Source organism: Ovis aries, chromosome X, assembly GCF_016772045.2.
Source record: "Ovis aries strain OAR_USU_Benz2616 breed Rambouillet chromosome X, ARS-UI_Ramb_v3.0, whole genome shotgun sequence".
In the NCBI taxonomy this organism is placed as follows: domain Eukaryota; kingdom Metazoa; phylum Chordata; class Mammalia; order Artiodactyla; family Bovidae; genus Ovis; species Ovis aries.
The window spans coordinates 82,058,012-82,079,108 of NC_056080.1; the positions used below are offsets into that span (position 1 = coordinate 82,058,012).

The 21,097-nt window shown below is 40.5% G+C and overlaps 1 protein-coding gene across 1 annotated transcript; it reads left to right on the plus strand.

The window, feature by feature from the left end:
- The first annotated feature begins 10,904 nt into the window (after positions 1 to 10,904).
- SPRY3 (sprouty RTK signaling antagonist 3) lies at positions 10,905 to 20,691 on the plus strand. Its single transcript, XM_004022248.6, has 2 exons — positions 10,905 to 11,233; positions 16,702 to 20,691. The coding sequence occupies exon 2, from the start codon at positions 16,805 to 16,807 to the stop codon at positions 17,669 to 17,671; it is 867 nt and encodes a 288-aa protein (XP_004022297.1). The 5' UTR covers positions 10,905 to 11,233; positions 16,702 to 16,804; the 3' UTR covers positions 17,672 to 20,691.
- The last annotated feature ends 406 nt before the right edge of the window (positions 20,692 to 21,097 follow it).

Here is a 21,097-nt window from a genome sequence, read left to right on the forward strand (position 1 = left end):
ACATAGAACATGCAGAAAGGCAAAGATCAAAATACATTAGGAAAAGACAGAAATTTAAGGTACATTTGAATATGCACACACACACACACACAGGTTGTTCTGGGAAAATATAGGTGACACTTTTCACTGAAATGGGAAAAAAATAAACAGGAGAAAAAGGAATTTTGATGGAAGAAAATATAACTAGAGTTCAGAATTCTAACTTTCAATTCTATCTTCTAATCACTTTATCACTTCCACTCTTATTCCTGTCTTATCTGGACTTCTGTAATAGCATCCCAACTGTTCTCCCTGCTTTCACCCTAAGCCCCTCTCCCAAATATATATTCCATAGGGAAGCTGGAGAGATCCTTTTAAAATTATGAGTCAGACTCTGTTACTCCTGTATATAATACCTTCTCAAAATGCAAAAGGCTACACATGCTCCAGCCCTCTGCTACCTTTCTAGTTTCATTTGCTACCAGCATCTCTTTACTCTTGTCACTCTAGGCATGCTGATATCTTTGCTTTTCCTAGAACATGCCAAGAACATTCTAGCATCAGGGATTTGCATTTACTCTTCCATCTATGTGAGATATGCTCTACTTATATAGCTGAATTGTTTGCTATCAGTTTATTCAAGACTCAGTTCAAATGTCACCTAATGAGAGAGACTTTCATAACCTTTCCATAAAAACCATACATAAAATAACAACCATTCTTACCTTCAATTATATTTTATGGATAAAAGAAGATGATTGATGGAGTTGTCTGATAGGCTGTTAGATATGTGGGTTTAGAGCGCAGCTAGAAGATCTGGACCAGAGATGTAGACCTGGGAGTTTCCAACACTTCAGGCAAGGAAAACAGTCCAGAGGGAAGAGAAATCACAGTACAATCAAGGACCATGTTGGGCTTTTTGAAAATGCAGATTTTCTGGGTCTCACTCAAGATCTCTTGAATAAGAATCTCTGGAGGTGAAGCTTATTTTGATTCCTGATTCATAGCCACTTTTAAGCTCAAAACCCATGTATAATATTATCTAGGTTACCGTTTAGATATTACATGTGTACCTTAAATGCAACATACTCAAATCTTATTTTTTAACGTTCCCTCCATATCTCAGTAATTTGCACAATTAGTATGCCATATCTAATAATTCACTAAGTCTTTTTTATTCTATATTCTAACTATCAGGCTTCCCTCGTGGCTCAGAGACCCAAGTTTGAACCCTAGGTAGGGAAGATAACCTGGAGAAGGGAATGGCTACCCACTCCAGTATTATTGCTTGGAGAATCCAATGAACAGAGGAGTCTGGTAAGCTACAGTCCATGGGGTTGCAAAGAGTCAGACATGACTAAGCAAATAAGTGCATAAACACACCCACATTCTACCTATCATCCACTTTTCTTCATCTACTCTGTCCTTACCTGGATTCAGGCCACAATCATGTCTCATTTGATTTAGTGACAGATTTTATCACAGTTTATGTGTTTACATGTCTATTTACTCTACTAGACTGTAAATAATGAGAGGATAAGACCACTAATTTATTCATTCAACCCATATGTAATGAGGACCTACTACATGGCATATTGTCACATTCATCTCTGTATCGATCAAGTATATTGCCTGACATTAACTAGGTGCTCAGTGTGTTTCTTTTATTGAATTACGTTGAAATTTACTATGTTATAGATGAGAAAAATAGGGCCTAGAGTTGAAAAATGACCTGCCAACGCCAAACAGCAGGTGAGAATACTGGAGTTTACATTTCCTTACTCAATCCAGTTTTCTTTTCCCCAGGACCACATTGTCTCTCCCTCCTACCTCTCCATAAGTTGTTTTTCTCTCTGACTTTTCTGTATCATTGTCTCATGGTGATATTGCTCCTATACTTGTTTGTCAGCTTCTTTGGAAAGGAAAATAATTATGACCATCCCTATAAGTTTCGTGGTTAAGAATTTCAGTTTACTTGGCATTGCTTGCTTATTCTGGCCTTCATCACTGTTGAATCAGGATGAAGATAGGTCAGCTTTTCATCTGGCACTTCTAAAGAGCTCCCCTTGATTCTGGTCGAGTGTGGACAGAGCTGGTTTCATACAGGACTTGCAAGTTCTCAATAGGTTTGAGCTGTATTCTGGGAAAAGAGAATGAAGAAAGTCTTTCAGAATTTGTACAGAGTAGATGTTTTATGCAGATAACATAAGAGAGAATGTGTTATAGGCTAAGAGAACTTTTTATTTGATTGGGTTTATGGATTAAGACTCTGATAATGATTATGGAGTCATATGCGAACCCATGGACTGTAGCCTACCAGGCTCCTCCGTCCATGGGATTTTCCAGACAAGAATACTGGAGTGGGTTGCCATTTCCTTCTCCAGGAGATCTTCCTGACCCAGGGATTGAACCCTGATCTCCTACATTGTAGGCGGATGCTTTACCATCTGAGCCACCAGGGAAGTCATGATAATGATAATCACATGATAATGATAATGGCATCATCAACTCAATGGACATGAGTTTAGGTAAACTCTGGGAGTTGGTGATGGACAGGGAGGCCTGGTGTGCTGCAGTCCATGGGGTCGCAAAGAGTCGGACATGACTGAGCAACTGAACTAAGCTGACTGAATGATTATTTTAGGCACTCTATTGGACTCTTATACAAAGATTTTTTAGGTATAATGTATTTCACTCACTACAATTATTTGTCAAAGTTGAATTGTTTGCATTATTTTTTAAAGAGGATATAGTTGCTTTACACCCCTTAATGGATCACAGCCTTGTCGTGGTGAAGGGGTTTGTGTGAGTCAGTGAAGCTGTGAGCCTTGCTGTTCAGGGCCAACCAAGTCAGACAGGTCCCCACGAGGCATCCTGACACTTCACAGAACTCCTAGTGAAGAGTTCTAACAAAACGTGGTCCACTGAAGGAGGAAATGGCAAACTACTCCAGTATTCTTGCCTCGAGAACTCCATGGGCAATAGGAAAAGGTTAAAAGATATGTCACTGGAAGATGAGCCCCCCAGACCAGAAAGTGTCCACTGTGCTACTGGGCAAGAGCAGAGGGCAATTACTAATGACTCCAGAAAGAATGAAGAGGCTGGGCCAAAGCCGAAACGACACTCAGTAGTGGATGTGTCTGGTGGTGAAAGTCAAGTCTGAAGCAGTAAATAACAATATTGCATAGGAGCCAGGAAGTTTAGGTCCATGAATCAAGGTCAATTCAACGTGGTCAAGCAGGAGATGGCAAGGTTGAACATCGACATCTTAGGAATCAGTGAACAAAATGGACTATGGGAATGGGTGAATTTAATTCAGATGACCATTATATCTACTAGTGTGGGCAAGAATCCCTTAGAAGAAATGGAGTAGCCCTCATAGTCAACAAGAGTCCAAAATGTAGTACTTGGGTGTAGTCTCAAAAATGACAGAATGATCTTGGTTCCTTTCCAAGGAAAACCACTCAACATCACAGTAATCCAACCCTATGCCCCAAGCACTGATGCCAAAGAAGCTGAAGTTGACCCATTCTATGAAGACCTACATGACTTTCTAGAAGAAATTTTTTTCTTGGGTTCCAAAATCACTGCCGATGGTGCCTGCAGCTTGTTCCTTGTAAGGAAAGCTATGACAAATCTAGACAATATATTAAAAATAAAATATTTTTATTTTGTTGGCAAAATCATTTTGCCAACAAAGGTCCGTGTAGTCAAAGCTATTTTTCCAGGAGTCATGTAGGGATGTGAGAGCTGGACATAAACAAGGCCAAACACTGAAGAATTGATGCTTTTGAATTGTGGTGCTGGAGATGACTCTTGAGAGTCTCTTGGACAGCAAGGAAATCAAACCCGTCAAACCTAAAGGAAATAAACCCTGAATATTAATTGAAAGGACTGATGCTGAAGCTGAAGCTCCAGTACTTTGGCCACCTGTTTCAAAGAGCCGACTCATTGGAAAAGACTCTGATGCTGGGGAAAATTGAGGGCAAGAAGAGAAAGGGGTGACTGAGGAGGAGATGGTTGGATGGCATCACTGACTCAATGGACATGAATTTGGGCAAACTCCAGAAGATAGTGATGGACAGGGAAGCCTAGCATGTTGCAGTCCAAGTAGTCACAAAGAGTTGCACACAACTTAGTGACTGAACAACAACAACAAAAGTTGCTTTACAATGTTGTGTTGGTTTCTGCTGTACAATGAAGTGAATCAGCTATATGTATATATATACCCCCTTCCATTGGACCTCTCTCCCTTCCACCTCCCCTCAATCCAGCTTTCTCAGTCATTACAGAACGCCAAGCTGAGCTCCCTTGCTAGATAGCAGCTTCCCACTAGCTACCTATTTTATACATGGTAGTGTATATATGTCAAAGTTACTCTCCCAATTCATGCCCACCCCTCACCCTTGTTCCCATGTCCATTCACCACGTCTGCATCTCTATTCCTGCCCACAAATAGCTTCATCTGTACTGTTTTTCTAGATTCCACATATACGTTAATATATTATATTTATTTTTCTCTTTCTGACTTAACCTCACTCTGTATGACAGACCCTAGGTCCATCCAGGTCTCTACAAATGACCTAATTTTGTTCCTTTTCATGGCTGAGTAATATTCCATTGTATATATGTACCACATCTTCTTTATACATTCCTCTGTTGATGGACCTCTAGGCTGCTTCCATGTCCTGGCTATTGTAAACAGTGCTGCAGTGAATGTGGAAGTACATGTATGCTTTTGAATTATGGTTTTCTTGGGGTGTATGCCCAGGAGTGGGACTGCTGGGTCGTATTGTAGTTCTATTTTTAGTTTTTTAAGGGACCTCCATACTGTTCTTCATAGTGGCTATACCAATTTACATTTCTACCCACAGTATAGGAGGGTTCCTTTTCTCCATATCCTCTGCAGCATTTATTGTTTGTAGGTTTTTTGATGATTACCATTTTCACTGGTGTGAGGTAATACCTCATTCTAGTTTTAATCTGCATTTCTCTAGTAATTAGTGATATTGAGCATCTTCTCATGTGCCTCTTGGCCATTTGTGTGTCTTCTTTGGAGAAATGTCTTTTTACGTCTTCCACCATGTCTTGATTGGGTTGTTTCTCTCCCTCTCTTATTTATTTATTTATTTATTTTGGATATTGAGCTGCATGAGCTGTTTGTACATCTTGGAGATTAACCCCTTGTCAGTTGCTTCATTTGCAAACATGTTCTCCCATTCTGATGGTTTTCTTTTCATCTTGTTTATGGTTTTCTTTGCTGTGCAAAAGCTTTAAAGTTTAATTATGTCTTATTTATTTATTTTTATTTTTAGTTTCATTACTCTAGGAGGTGAATCAAAAGAGATCTACAATAATTGCTGCAATTTATGTCAAAGAGTTTTCTTCTTATATTTTTCTCTAGGAGTTTTATGGTGTCCAGCCTTGTATTTAGGCCTTTAATCCATTTTGAGTTTATTCAGACTGTCTTTTCTCCATTGTATATTCTTGCCTCCTTTGTCATAGATTAGGTAACCATAGGTGGGTGGCTTTATCTCTGGATTTTACTTGCTATAATTTAATAAAATCTAAATAAGCTCAGTACATTTACAAATATGTAGGTGGCACCTTCTAGAGAAAATTTCTGCTTCTCACTTCTTCAGGCTATGAGTATAGGGGACCCTCTTAGGGTAGTTCATAAACATGTTGCTTTCACACCTTTGTATCTTTGTTCATTCTGTTATCTCTGCTTGCAATGATTTTTTTGCCACTTTATTTTTTAATTGAACAATAATTGCTTTACAGTTTTGTTGTTTTCTGTCAAACATCAACAAGAATCAACCATAGGTACACCCATGTCCCCTCCCTCCTTTCTCCCTCCTCATCTAACCCTTCTGGATTGTCACAGATGTTAAATTATTCTCTTATTTATTAAATATTTTCTGAGCATCTACTCTACACCAGACATTATGCTAAGTTTGAGAGATTCAGTGATGTTTTCTTTTTTCAAAAGCCAAGGCCATCCTCTTGGCTTTTGTACATGCTATTCCCTCTGGCTGTAATGGCTATCTCATCCATTAAATTTTTAGTTAAACATTATCTTTTTAAGGAAGCATTCCATAGCCTCCATAATACTGGATTAGGTGTGTTTCTTCTCTGCTCCCTACCATAGCACTTACCATCCTTTATTACATTTGTCTATTTGGTATCTTTCCTACTGAATTATGAGCCACTTGAGAGCAGGGATTCATTTATTAATTATATATTAATTAATATATAGCATTTGTTGTTGTTGTTCATGGCTCAGTTGTGTCCAACTCTCTGAGACCCCACGGACTGCAACACGCCAGGCCTCCCTGTCCATCACCAGTTCCCGGAGTTTACTCAAACTCATGTCCATTGAGTCAGTGATGCCATCCAACCATCTCATCCTCTGTCATCCCCTTCTCCTCCCACCTTCAATCTTCAGGGTCTTTTCATCATCAGGGTCTTTTCCAATGAGTTGGCTCTTTGCATCAGGTAGTAAAAGTATTAGAGCTTCAGCATTAGTTCTTCCAATGAATATTTAGGGTTGATTTCTTTTATGATTGACTCATTTGATCTCCTTGCTGTCCAAGGGACTCTCAAGAGTCTTCTCCAGCACTACAGTTAAAAAGCATCAGTTCTTCAGTGCTCAGCCTTCTTTATATTTACAGCATAATATCATCATTAACAATATAGTTAATACATTTATTTTAAATATTAATTCATTACTCTATCTTTACTCTGTGGTCCTATAATAAGGCAGCAACAGAAACAGCTGAGATGATTTAACCTTCTCACATTTTAGGTGAGTCACTCATTATCTAAGTGCTGGTGATTCAAAAACTAAATTTTCTTCCCTTATGGAGTTGACATTCAAGTGGTTTGGAGAGATTTTTACTCTGTGCCAGACACTGTTCTAAGCATTTTACATGTTTTAATCCATTTAATTCTCACAACAACCCTATGAGGTATATTTATAAATTGTACCAATTTTACAAATGAGAAACCAAGGCCCAAAGTTATTAAGTAACTTGGTCAAGGTTACACAACTGGCGAGTTGCAGACCAGAGATTTGATTTAGGTCAACCCACTCCGGAACTTAGACTCTTAATCACTACACCATGGAACCCTCTCATTTGCAAATCTCTTCAAGGACTTTTGCCCTAAGCATTCTAAGTTACTTGGTATCCCTGAATATTCTGTGTTGTTATATATTCTGTTGCCTTTGAATATTTTGTTCACTCTTCCTGAAATGCCTCCTTAACTCATATCCTGCAGACCTTAGCTTAGAAATCATTTAGCTTTAGAAAAATCCTTGCTTAATCACTTCTCTCCCCAAAAGGCCGGTTAGGTATCTGTCCTCTTCTTTATCATCCTTAATTATAATGTCTTGTCTCCCATTCTAGAAAGTAATTTCTTTTAATGTAAACAAAATGTTTATCATATTTTTCTTTGCTGATACATCCCCACCTCAGGGCCTGGCACATTGTTCACACAATTAGTGCTTACTGAATGAATAAATGACTTTTGGAAACATACATGAACATTTTTATTTGTGCTTTAGGCTCTTATGTTTCTAAATTACTTGTAGTTTCATTATTTTTGATAAGATATCAGGACAGTACAATTTTTTATAGAAATCAATGTTGAGGCATTACAAAATCCACTATGTGATACCTGACAACTTATTTTACAAACTTGTTAGATTCAAGGCATTTTAGAAGATATACTTTCTTAGCTCTTTTGTTAATACTGTGCTTTTCAGGAAATATGTTTTGAGAGATTCATTGAGTTGTCCAAGATTTTACAGCTAGCTAGTGACAGTGTTGGGCCTAGAAGCGAACACAGGTCTGCTATTTCCCAATCTCATGCCTTTTTTCTTTTTATAGACACCTTACTGACCTTAATTTGGTTCCAGTGGAATTTGGAGATACTATCTCAGCACTGGTCAACTCATCTATTCCAAAAGGAAGTGATTTTCAAAAAATAAATAACTAATGTTAATGTATACCAGAAAAAGCACTCGCCCCTCCAAATATTGTCCTTATTGCTGTTTTAGAAATCTCCAATTATAGTTTTATAGTGAATTAACCACATCTTTTCACACTTTATAGCAACTATTTGTTCAGATTATTTGTAATATGAGAGTTCATTCAGAAAAGTTTTTGAAAGAAGGAAGAGTATATCTAACAGAGTATACTGAATAATGAGGACAGGACATAGTTAGAAGTGTTGTAGAAGTTACAAATATAAAAATAAATTAGGGTATCAGTAAAAACTACCATAGGGTTTTAGAGCACAAAGGAGCTTTAATAGTCAGAGAAGGAGTCACAGAGGAATTAAGACCTGAAGGTAGAAAATGAGTATATATAATTCATGTGGAGGATACATATGAAAAGCTGGACTAGGGGTAGCCATGTGAATTGATATCTGAAAAGAGTGAAACATTCAACTTGTCTTATGTTAAGATATGTTGAGGAGAGAAGTGGAATGTATATAGTTGGAGAATAACTTGATTGACAGGCAAAGTAATTTAGACTTAATGCTCTAGGAATTAGAAATAAGTTTTTGAACAAAAGCATAAAATGTGACAATAAGCCACATTTAAGGAAGATATATTTGGCACATATCTGTTCAACTTTAAAGCTGGACTTAAAAAAAGGCTTCAAATTAAAATAATCTTTTGCCTATCCTACAGGATACATTAATGAGAACAGTTTCTAAATACTCATATCTACTGCTCTTTGAACACAGCTATGCCAGACACATGACAAAACTTTTAAATGCAAGACTCTGTTTAATCTATAGGAAACAGCACAATCTTGTGAAGTAGGAAATACTGTTATCTCCATTTAAAGATGAAGAAACAGGGTCCAGAGAGGTGAATTGATTTTCCCAAAGTCAGATAGCTTACAAATTGAGGAGCAAAAATGTGGACTCTGATCTGTTCGACCTGAATCTAGTTAGTACAGCTATTGCACGTAGCTGACATGCAGTAAATAACTGTTGAGTAAATGGATGAATGAACATATCGGGAAATCTATCCTTTTCTGCTGATGAATCTACATATTTATTAGTTTAATGGTTTTTGTGATTTTGATAAACGTAGGTCAATGTTAAAAGTAAGGAAGAAGGTTGAATTACAAAAGAGAAGAATTTACACAGGGAAATGTCTTCACTGGAATTTCTGATTGGGTAGAGATGTGGATTTGGTTAGAAATGTATCTATTTATATAGATACACACACACAAACGCATATATATTTATGTATGCGTGCACACACACACATCCATACACATGAACGGAACAGTTTGGAGAACCTTTGACACTGCTACGTGCACATGCAGACCCACACGATTTCTTTTGTTTTCATAACCCTCCTGAGAGGGTATAAATAATGTCAGAGCTTAAAAGGGACTTTAGCAATTGCCCAATCAGATACCCTCATGTAAATGTAGAGATTGAGGCACTAGAGGAGAAAGTAAATTGCAAAGGTCACACAAGGAGTTAGAGTAAGATTAAGAATTTGAGTTTCCTAATTCACAGTTTGTTTTACTCTGAACTGTCGCCATTTACCATCATAATTTTATAGATGGGGTAACCAAAGTATCTTAAGAATGTCGATGGTCAAGCTCCTGCTACTTGTCCATTGAAGCAGGGCTTGAAATCAGATCTATTTTAAATATGAGGCTTGTTTTCATTCAAGTGCTTCTGTCTGCATGCCCAGGAGGAAGACATTTTCCTATTGAATTAAATATGCACTGAGGATCATTTCCAGAAAGCTTTGTCCTTCACTTGAAGAGAAAATGGGCAAAACTTCATTATTTTCTGGAGCCTGGCAGTCCCAAGGAGGCCCCCTGAAGGCAGGAATTTGGTCTTCCTTATTGAATCCACAATACCAAGCACAAAAGATGGCACTGACAAATATTTGCTGGATATATAACATACTCAACCCAGAAAGGGAAAGGAATGATTCCTCAATGGATGATGGATGTATAATCATTATTAGTGCTCAAAAAATGGGAACAAATGTGCAAAAGAGGTGGGAGAGACCCTGAAACAAAGGGGAAGCGCAGTCTCTCCAGCTGAAGCTGTGATCACTCAATCAGGGCTGAAAGGTTTGATAGGACCGCAATTGGCAGAGATATTAAATGAGGACTCCTTGAAATTGTTCCTCTTCGCCCCTCCCCCACTCCCCTTTAAATCCTGTTTCAGTCATTACCCAGGGACCGGATACAGAAATTCCTATGGGGAGTTCTAATGGGTCGATTCAATTTCAGCTGGGATGACGCCACTTAGGCAAGCATTAAGAGCTATAGCTCCGGGAAAGCAAATGGAGGTGGGGAGGGGGAGGCTGGGGAGTGGGGGGACGGAGAGAGAGGCTCTAACAAGGAGCATTAAATCTCTCCCCTCCCATCCTCCCGTATAACCCATTCACAAGACCTCGAGAAAATGTCTACATTCACAAAACTGCGGGCTCGCCGAGCAAGCTGCACACACACTGCGATCTCATCCCCCCTTCCTCCCGCCTCGAACCACCCCGCCGCTCCTCTCTCTGCGGACGTCCTACCCACGCCCGCGAAGCTACACAAATCATCGGACCCTAGCGGTATCTCCTGCTCGGTCGAGAGACCCCCGGTCTCCCACCGCAGTTGCTGCGGCTTCGGTTCAGCTGTCAGATGGGAAGGAGACCGAGGCGGAGGCATCAGGGGTGGAGGAGGAGGGAAGAGGGAGGAGGGAAGGGGGAGGGGCGGGGGAGGGGAAGAGAAGGGGAAGGAAAAGGCTGGAGGAGGGGAAAAAAAGGAGGAGGAGGAGGAGAAGGAGGAGGAGAAAGAGGCGGGGGAGGACGGGGAGGAGAAATAGGAGGAGGAGAAAGAGGAGGAGGAGAAAGAGGAGGAGGTGAACAACTTACCCTGCTGAGCTTTCTTTGGGGAATACGTGCATCAGGATTGAGATCTGCGTGGAAAATCTACACAAAGTATCTGCCACTACAAGTCCGACTCTCCTCAGCGCCACCGTCTCTCTCTCTCTCTCTCTTTTCCCCTTCCTCCCTTTCCCTTTTCTGTGCAGTGTCAGAAAGCCCGAGACAGAACTATCTCTGTTTCTGGCTCCACTGCCAGGGAAGGAGTTTTCATTCAGACTTTCCGAAAAGAGGTGGAGAAACCTAAAGACTCGGGAGAAGAAGAGGTCCTTTGAGCCAGATGGACCATGAGTTCGGCTTCTCTCAGAATGGCTCAGCCCTTGCTTCAAGGTAAGCTGAGCGATGAGCTCCTCAAGACCTCAGAATCCTTTCTATGCAATGCACAGATTGCCATTCATTCCCGTCATCGTGCATGTGTGTGTGTCTCTGTGTATGTGTGTGTGTATGAGAGAGAGAGAGAGAGAGAGAGAGAGAGAGCGAGAGAGAGAGAGCGAGCGTGTCTGTGCACGCGCACAAGCTCAAGCGCATGGGTGAAATAAAATGAAAACCGTTCAACTGAGATTTCAATGAAACAGCCCCTTGCAGAAAACTATCCATGTTGGACATGGCTAAATCGAAAGGGAACTTCTAAATCGCTCTTCCTACAGCCCGATGTCAATGGAATTTCTAGGCTGTTGACCTTAGGATGAATTGTGGGGCTTGCCTAAGCTCTGGGTAGCGCAGCCTAACCACCCAAGCTGAGAACGTAGGGGGAACCCGTGCTGAGGCCAGTCTGGCTGCCCAGCGGGCATCCTGTCAGTGCAGGGCTAGTCTCCGATTGGCTCACAAGTCTGGGCTGTGCATCGCTCAGATTTCATCACATCACCTTGCTCTGGGTAGAAATGGCGCAAGCTGACACGGCATAACCCCCTACTTACATTGAGTCAGAGCAAGGATTTAGAAACCTTTGGATCCAGGCCGGGGTGTGTGTACACATGTCTCTGTGTGGCATATGGAAATTTTGTCCACAGTGAGAATCTGTCAGCATGTCTGGTTAGCCAGTAGATGTTTGATAGGACCTAGGGCCGTGGTGCACACTCTTTTCCATTTGTCTAATGATCATTGCCACTGGCCTCTGTATGCTGCAAACCCATGTTTGATGAATGGAAAACAGACCTTGAACTCTTAAACGGAAAATCTATTTTGAAATGCAAACTATTGTTGTTTTTCTGGGTGCATTAAAGCCTCACTGTAATGTAATTTGGCTATACCAGGTATTAAATCATGTTCCCAACAAGTCAGCTGCATACATACATACAGATAAGGCACAGGCTAGCTTTTTATCCCCAAAGAAGTATTAATCCTGTTCCCGAAACGTCTAAATAAAAATTTCTAAGACTTTGTTGTACCATTCTATCCATTTTGGCCTTTTGTTTGTGTTCTGTTTTAGTTCTCTCTAGCTGATAAATCTAGTTAGTGAGTGATCTGGGTGACTTGGAGTCAGAGTTGAGAAGTTGAGTTAGTGGAGAAGTAAAGAACCTGAGGGAAAGGGCGCTAATTCTTCATGAAAGACTTCTGAGGCAGAGGAATACAACCAGCAAACCCAGCATAAAATTTTAGAGCATAAGGACAAGAAAGGACTTTTCAAACCTTCCTTTAATACCCCTCCTCATTTTGCAGATGAAGAAACAGGCCTGGAACAGAAGTCACTTGCCCACAGTCACCCAGAACTCAGTTTCCTGTCTCTTATAAAAGAATTTGGGGTTTAAAGAAAAGAATCCTACTTCTTAAATGAAGAACTAGCATTTTCTTCAGGATTAGAAGTCTGTGAATTCACTTGATATTACAAGTTTTCCTTGTAATATCACTACACTAAAACACCCCTATCTTTAAAAAGGCAAGCTCTTACAACTGCAAGACTCTCTGGTTGGAAATAAACTGCTGTGTGTCTTAATGAAACTGAAGGTAATGAATAGGACTAGGGTAGCAAAGTGACAAGTTAAGAGTTAAATGTGGTGAGAACCTGGCAGCTCCAACAAGATGTATGTGGTAGGAGGGAGGCCCACTCAGTGGCTGAGAGGTTAGTAATGTAAACTATATACAACTTGGTATTTGTCAGGGGGGAGTGCTTTGATAGAGATGCAAATGCTTTTGCACAGAGAGGGATTTTGAGAGAGCAGACTTTGGAACAGTAGAACTAAGAAAACACAGAAAGCCATAGCAGAAATCCCCCCTATGTTTGCTTTCGGTTATTCTGAGAACGAGTGTATATAACAGCAGAGCACAGGAAAAAAAAAAAAAAAAAGCAACACACCCCAGAGCCGTTACACAGTAAGGTACAAAACAGCATTGAACCCATAGGAACAGGAGAAAACAGGAGCCAGCCTTCTCTTCTCCCTTCTTTCTTGAAATCAAGCTTGAGTCATACCATATCAGAAAGGATTTATCACCCAAATCAAAAGCCTCTTAAGGGGGTTAGCATAGAAGAGCTTTAGCTAGGAAAGTTTGCAACTTTAGTCCCAACATGGCAGCTTTTCAGTTCCAGGGAGAAAAGACATTTTTCTTTCATTAACAAACAGCATTTCTTGAATGAATTTAGCTTTCGAGTCCCCACGTTCGCATAAGAAAAGACATTTCTGTTTAGGTTGAACACAGCAAATTTCAGGGCTACAGAAACACTGTTGAGAAAGCTATGAGCACCTGGCCAGAGGGACCGAGATGGGAGTGGGTTTACAATGCATCATTCATTACTGCAGAGGCACTACGTGACAGAAATCACTAGATCCCATCCATGTGCAGCCAAGACTTGTAATCACCTTGGCTCCTAGTTAATAATATGTGATATGTATATTCTCTCTCTCACTTCATAGAATATGGAATTGACCTGCAGCACAGTCCGTTGCTTCACTGTTGCTACTCACAATGAATGGCCCTTTAATGAGTGGGTTTCTGAATCCTAAACATACAGGCAGTAGTAGTAGTTTTTCATCTAATCTGTGGGCTGCAGCAGTCCTCCTGTCTATTTGTTTCTCCACTCCACCCCACCCCCACTTACCTTCCCTTCCAGTATCTATTTCAGTTCATCCTGTTAGCCAGATCGGATTCAGCACATCCGGAATGGCAAACAATTTATTGTCATGCAATACTGGTTTATCCTCCTCAATACCCTGATTTTACCCAGGTCCTACTGCCCACCATATTGCAGATCTTCCAGTTTTCATTCTCAGAAAGATTTTATAGAGCAGGAAGAAACCTTCCGAGTTCATCTTGTCAATCCCCTTATCTGGAAGCAAGACAGTAGTAGTTCATCATCCCAGACTGATGCCCAAAGCTTCCTTTAATCACCCAACCAAGTATCTGAACTCTCCAGTCTTGCAGCAGTCTAATCAATTTCCAAATACACTCCCTTAACCTAAACACAGTATACCCTTTTGCTGCCAAGATAGAATCCCCTCATGGTTCTGAGTCATTTCTATTATGACCTAAATTCCTCCAAGCTTAGCTTTCAACCTTCTGGGCAAATCTCTGAGATATCTAGTAACATCCTTGGAATCCCATATGATTATCTCCCGTAATGTTAAGACCTTGAATGCTTTCCTTTGAGTTATTGATCCTTGGAATTTCCAGTATGTTCAAATCTAGTTTCCTTTGGGAAATCAGTGAGTCTAAAATGCATCCAGAGTATGTATTATTCTTCATACAGTGTAAAGGGCTTGAAGGGCCCCACACATTATTTATCTCATCAATGGGGAATACATTTATTTCTTATACAGTTGTCAAAAGACTCTTCCCAATCCAAGACTCTTAGATCCACACACTCTGCAAGCTGGCTGAACATTGTGTCTTTGTTTATTTGGGTGTTCAAATGAAAACTACCTGTTCCTTTCTAATGCTGGGACTGTGAGTCTTAACAAAAGTACAGCAAAGGTAGAGGTGTAAGACTTTGGGGGGCTGTGAGTCCAACCCGTTTTGCTTTTGAATGCCTTGGTAAACAAGGGCATGTTGCCCAGTCTACCCTCAAGGGCTGAAGATGTAGAAGGTATGAAGAGAATTCTTTTGTCAAATTGTATAGTTATATAATTACAGACCATAGTGGGGCAGAGTCCTTCAAAATCACCTCGGCCACCCCTATAATTATATAGATAGTGGAACTGAGGCCCAAAAGAAGTAAGTGATTTGACAAAGGTTGCATATTTGAGTCTTAGAATCTCCGTAGTGTTTATCTGCATTTTCTTGTGCTGTATTGAGTAACACTGAAACAAGTAGCTAAAAAATGAAATTATAGTCAGACTGACTTTTTGATGTGATGTGGCAGAAAAGTTATTTTTAACCAAACTAAATCTTCTTTTTTAAAAATGAGCAGATGCAAATTCAACTAAATAAGTTTGCTTTGGCATATAACCTCAAAAGGCAATGAATCTGGTTGTATTATTAGCCACTGAGTCCTATATGAGCTACATTTTTTTTTCTTGCTATTGAGCTTTGGGCACATTTCAGTGTCATGCTTGCTTGCTTATGGAAACCTGATCAAGCACTAGCCTCTGTCACTTGTTCCTTTCTATTACTCATTCAAGCTTTCCATCTCATAGAGTAGTGTGCGTAATCGATCTCTTTTGAGGAGGCCTGAAATCTGATGGATTTCAAATATATACTTTATTCATGCTAGTGTTTCCTAGGTCCTAATGCCTCCAAGATGAGTCTTAGATTTTTGTTTAGGTTTCCTTTTCAGGCTGTTCAGTCTTCCAAATGGTGCAAAACAATAATCTACAGTTGGAACAGTATTTTCCTCATGGTTATCATTATCAGTACCAGGCTCAATCAAATCAGGAGAGAATATATTTTCCAGATATTCAGCTTAGGTTAAATTTTGTATAAAAGCATTGCTGTTCTTTAAGAAAACCAGTTTATTATATAAGGTAAAGATAGAGAAAAGCAGTCCAAGCAGATTCTGCCTAATAAATCCCATCAGTATATATAGACTTGACTTAGGGTCATAATAAGAACAATTACAGGTGATATTTGAATTAATTCAGGTCTCTTCTCTTATGGTTCCCCATCACTAGGTTTACTCCTGCGTATACAAAAGTTTGATTCCGGAGTCATGCCGCCATTTAAAAGAATTACCTCCTCAATAAATTAAAGCAGCTTATGAAGTGAGGAGAACTGCAAGATGATTAGTCTTGGATTTTTTTATATTCTTAGGAAGGCTTTTCCCCCATTGTTCTATAGATAGTCTAATTTCTGCCATTGTTCTATAGATAGTCTAATTTCTGCCCTCTGTGTCGTTGCCATATCTCTGCTATTAATATTATTGCATCTTGCTTGCTTGCCTATATTCATTAAATCACAGTGTCCTTTATCATTTGTTTATTTATGCTTATAAATTTCACTGAAAAGAAAGCTTTGATGTATATATATGTATTGGGTTGGCCAAAAAATTCATTTGGGTTTTTCTGTAAAATCTCAAAATGTGACCTAAGCATTTGATAGTTTTATTAGAATTTTGATGCTCAAGGCCTAAATTTTTCAGTTAGGAAACATCTGAATGAGCTAACTGCTCCTATGACTCTAGTCATATGATGAAATACAAAAGGAATCCACAATCAGATCTTTGCTCCCAATGTGCTTTATAGTCTGGACGAGAAGACCAGACATGCCTGTAAAAAAATAGATGAGGTCAATTACAGAATCAGGGAGTAACATGAAGACTAAAGTGATTTAAGGTAGAGCTGGGGATAGGGGCCTGAGCTTTGCTGGTTTCCTGCAAGGTACTCATGCCTATGCGTTCTTATCTATTGTTTTTATTCTTTCTCTCCTAGGATTTTCTGATGTGCCCTAAGACCCATGTAACTACAAGGGCTCTTTTTCACCATAAGTGCCACCCTGACCCAAAACCACTCAGAACTCAAGAATCGAGGCAAAATGGATGCTGCAGTGACAGAAGATTTCCAACAAATTCTGCCTATTGAACAGCTGCGCTCTACTCACGCTAGCAATGATTATGTGGACCGTCCTCCAGTTCCCTGTAAACAGGCCCTCTCCAGTCCTTCCCTTATCGTGCAAACCCACAAATCTGATTGGTCCCTGGCTACCATGCCCACTGCTCTGCCCCGCAGTCTCAGCCAGTGCCATCAGTTGCAGCCCTTGCCTCAGCATTTGAGCCAGTCTAGCATTGCCAGCTCAATGTCCCATAGTACCACTGCCTCTGATCAAAGGCTCTTGGCCAGCATTACACCCTCACCTTCAGGCCAGTCCATCATCCGAACCCAGCCTGGAACAGGAGCCCACCCAAAGGCTGATGGTGCTCTGAAGGGAGAAGCTGAGCAATCTGCCATGCATCCCAGTGAGCACCTCTTCATCTGTGAGGAGTGTGGGCGCTGCAAATGTGTCCTCTGTACAGCAGCTCGCCCTCTCCCCGCTTGCTGGCTATGCAACCAGCGTTGCCTTTGCTCTGCTGAGAGCCTCTTAGATTATGGCACTTGTCTCTGCTGTGTTAAAGGCCTCTTCTACCACTGTTCCACTGACGATGAAGACAACTGCGCCGATGAGCCCTGCTCCTGTGGGCCTGGCTCTTGCTTCGTCCGCTGGGCAGCCATGAGCCTCATCTCCCTCTTCTTACCCTGCCTGTGCTGCTACCTGCCTACCCGTGGATGCCTCCATCTGTGCCAGCAGGGCTATGATAGTCTCAGGCGACCAGGCTGCCGTTGTAAGAGGCACACCAACACTGTGTGCAGAAAAATCTCTTCTGGTAGTGCGCCCTTCCCTAAGGCCCAGGAAAAGTCTGTATGACCTTCCTTCCAAAGGGATCCAGAGCTTTCTCTTAGCCCCTGTCAGTAAAGCATAGGCCTCATCTTTGAAGAAGGGGAGGAGGAGGAAAGTAGCCAAAATTAGGGCTCACCAGTTTCGTTCCTGCAGTGTCAGGGGAATGGTCAAGTACATCCTGGTGCAGGATGCCTTGTTCTTTCTCACAGTATCTATCCCACTCCCCTTAAATCTTTTTGTACCCTACCATCTCAGCCTTTATGGCTGTCATGGCCAATTCAGGTGATGTAGAAGCATGAGGATTTGGACACTGAGGGCTGACAGAGCCAGCAATGTGGAGGTTTAGGGGCTCCCCAACATGATACCTCTCGATGTAGGCTCTGAGCATCACTCTGCTTTCCACAGTGCCTTTGGAAGCTTTCCTGTTAATGGTTTTCACAGGTCCATGTGGAACAGTGTTCAATATTCCAGGGAATCTGACCCCTTATCCCTGTTTACTGCCCCTCTCTTGTTTGTATTTTCTCTCTCTCTCATTTCCTCCTCTTCTTGTGTTAACTCTGTTTTGTACTCCTTCCCACTTCATTCTCACCCTCTCTACTTCTAACTTTCCTCTCTTTTTTTTCCTCTCTCCCTACCTTCTCTTTCCTTCCTTCTCTCTCTGACTAATCCTTTCTCTGCAGATATTTCTATTTTGTTCTATCAGATTTATGTCTTCTCCTGCCTGTTTCTCTAACACGTCAAGAAGTGCTGTTTTTTTCCATCGGTGTTTCCTTTGACACCAAACTTTGCTATGTTATACTATTTACTAATTTTTATTAAGTGAAATTGATTACTGTAATGAACTGATCACTAGCAATAGTGTGTGTGCACTCATAACCACACTCACCAGTTTATGAGCATATGAGGCAAACTTAACTTCTATTTCCAGGTTTAATGGGTTGAAGTTTTACTCCCTTTCCCAATAATCACCTTAGAGTACTGACAGATTCCACTAGCATGCTGAGTAGGATAGTAAACCAGGATGCTCATAACTTTGTATGTCTGACCCAAGTGCCAAAGGCAGACGTGCTTTATAGCTAACTGAGCAAAGCAAAGGATATTACAGAGGTCTGTTCTCTCTTAGAAGCTAACTGCCCTGAGACTGCATGGCTCAGGCCTTAATAATGGACATAAAAAGTCATAAAACTTTAGAGCTGGGAGGAATCTTAACTGTTAATCTAGTTCAATGCCCTTATTTTACAGATGGGAAAACTGAGGCCTAGAAATAGAAAGAGATTTGCCCGAGGTCACACACAGAATTCATAGAGTTGGGCCTGGAATACAGGCCTTCTGACTCCTGGTTCAATATTCTCTACACTGCACCACATTAAGTCATGGAAAATTTCTCCTAGGACTCTATTAACAATGACAGAAAGCCATACCCATTCAGTCTTCAGGAATCATGCCAACCTGGTGTGGTGGTCTTTATGTGGGGCATAGTGGGTAGCTAACTCCCTTTCAATTGTCAAGGCTTCCCCCAGTGGACATCACCTTTGGCTCTGTCATCTTACAGAAGCTCAAGTGTGGAAAAGAAAAGCTTAAGGAAGCCCTAATTAAGCTGTATCTTCGCCATTGCACCTACCCTTTGCTGCACACACTGTGCTTGCTGTTGGCTTTGTCTGCAATGGCAGTTGCCTGAGAACCTAAATTTCAGCAACAGTGGAAAACTGAGATGAAAGATGTATGATGCAGAGAACTGACTTCTGTTTAAAAAAAAAAAATACTAAGAGCCTGTGCTATGATTCGCCTTCAATGGGAAAAGGCTGCAGTGGTGATGGCAGGCTCCTAAGGACTGCTGTTAAAAGACAAGAATTAGATAACAGTTTCCCTCTGTCAGTGAATCCAAAATTCACTAAGGAATTCAAAGATGAAGGGCACTTGTTTGAAACCAAGGTGCTCCAACTTAGTTTAAGACTTCCAGACTCTCTATATCATCATCTCTTTTAAAGTGTGCATGGATATGTATTACAGCGTGGAAAGGTGGGGAGAAATGTATAGTCCTACACAGGGGGAAGGAAAAGGGAACACTTTGATGTCCCCTTCTTGGCTATATACTGTAGAAATACATGCCACTCAGTCTTCGTTGGTTCTGAATCTTCCTGAAGTGTACTGACATTTGAGCTGCAGAGACCCTCACCTTCCCTTTCACCTCCTCTTATAGAATTGCTTTGCTCTATTTTTGTATATATAAATATGTTATTGATGATTATTAATAATGTTAATGATATTGCTGCAAATGGTGCCATATACAAGGTTTGGCTTCTTGGAACATTTATAAACCCAAACCACCTCTTATGTTGCTTTCAAGTCCTTCCATTTTAAGTAACTTCTTTTTATCTTCCAAGTCTGCCTGATTGACCTTTGAACTTATCCATCCCTAAAAGCTGGGCCCAGTTTTCTGGGTCACACTGGATGGTGATGAATAGCAACACACACTTCTCTTCGCTTCTGCCTGAAATTTGCTTAAAGCTGAGATATATAAGGATTCTATGACACTAGTGCTTTGTTCTTGGAGCTAAAATTATTCTATTGATGTTTGCTTATTAGTTTCAGGGTCCAACATAACACAAGTCCCTCCTCCTTGATAGCTAGCTCCTTGATATCTCAATCCTGCAGTCCTTACTCAGGCAAACTGTGCACTGCTGGAGGGGCCCTGGGCTTTGCCATACACCCAGAGGAGCTCTTCTCAGTGTATTTCTAAATGGCCTTACACTTGGTAGAAGGAACTGGAGGATTACCCAAATGTAGTTGCAATCTGCAGTCTGCTGAATTAGGGCTTTCATTTGCGTCCAAGTTGGCCTGATATGGACTGCATCTGGTTTACGTATAGATGGGTCCTGTTGGGGTATGCACACAGACATGTGAGTGAGTGTGCATATGTAGCCCTTCAGTGATATATATATATATATATTTACATATACATATGTAAATATATATTCACACAACTCTATATATTTTAATGTATCACATGTATATTTAAAATATATACGAAAGAACTCTAAATCCTACAGAGAGGCTCTGTTTTCATTATTTTTATACTTTGTGTCATGTACTGTATAAACAGGAATATTTAGAGGGTGTTTCCTGCTTAGCATTTTTTTGCAGTTAAATCATCTATTATCCCCCAAATCTACTGCTTTCCACATATTGGTCCCTTGATACATTTCATATGGCTTTAGCCAAGAGCTTTTTTTTTTTTTTTTTTTTCGTTCTAGCCCATCTTTCATCATCACAATAGCTGTAATAAATATAGTGAACACTTGCATAGTGCTTACTCTGTGCTAAGCACTATTTCAAGCACATTGCCTATTTAGCTCATTTAATCCTCAAGACAACTCTACAATGTATGTAGTATTATGCTTGCTCTTTTACAAATGAGAAACTGAAGTACAGAGGGGTTAAATGACTTGCCAA

Bases quoted from the DNA above. Each gene is read 5' to 3' on its own strand.
- SPRY3 (XM_004022248.6), top strand. From the start codon at position 16,805: ATGGATGCTGCAGTGACAGAAGATTTCCAACAAATTCTGCCTATTGAA.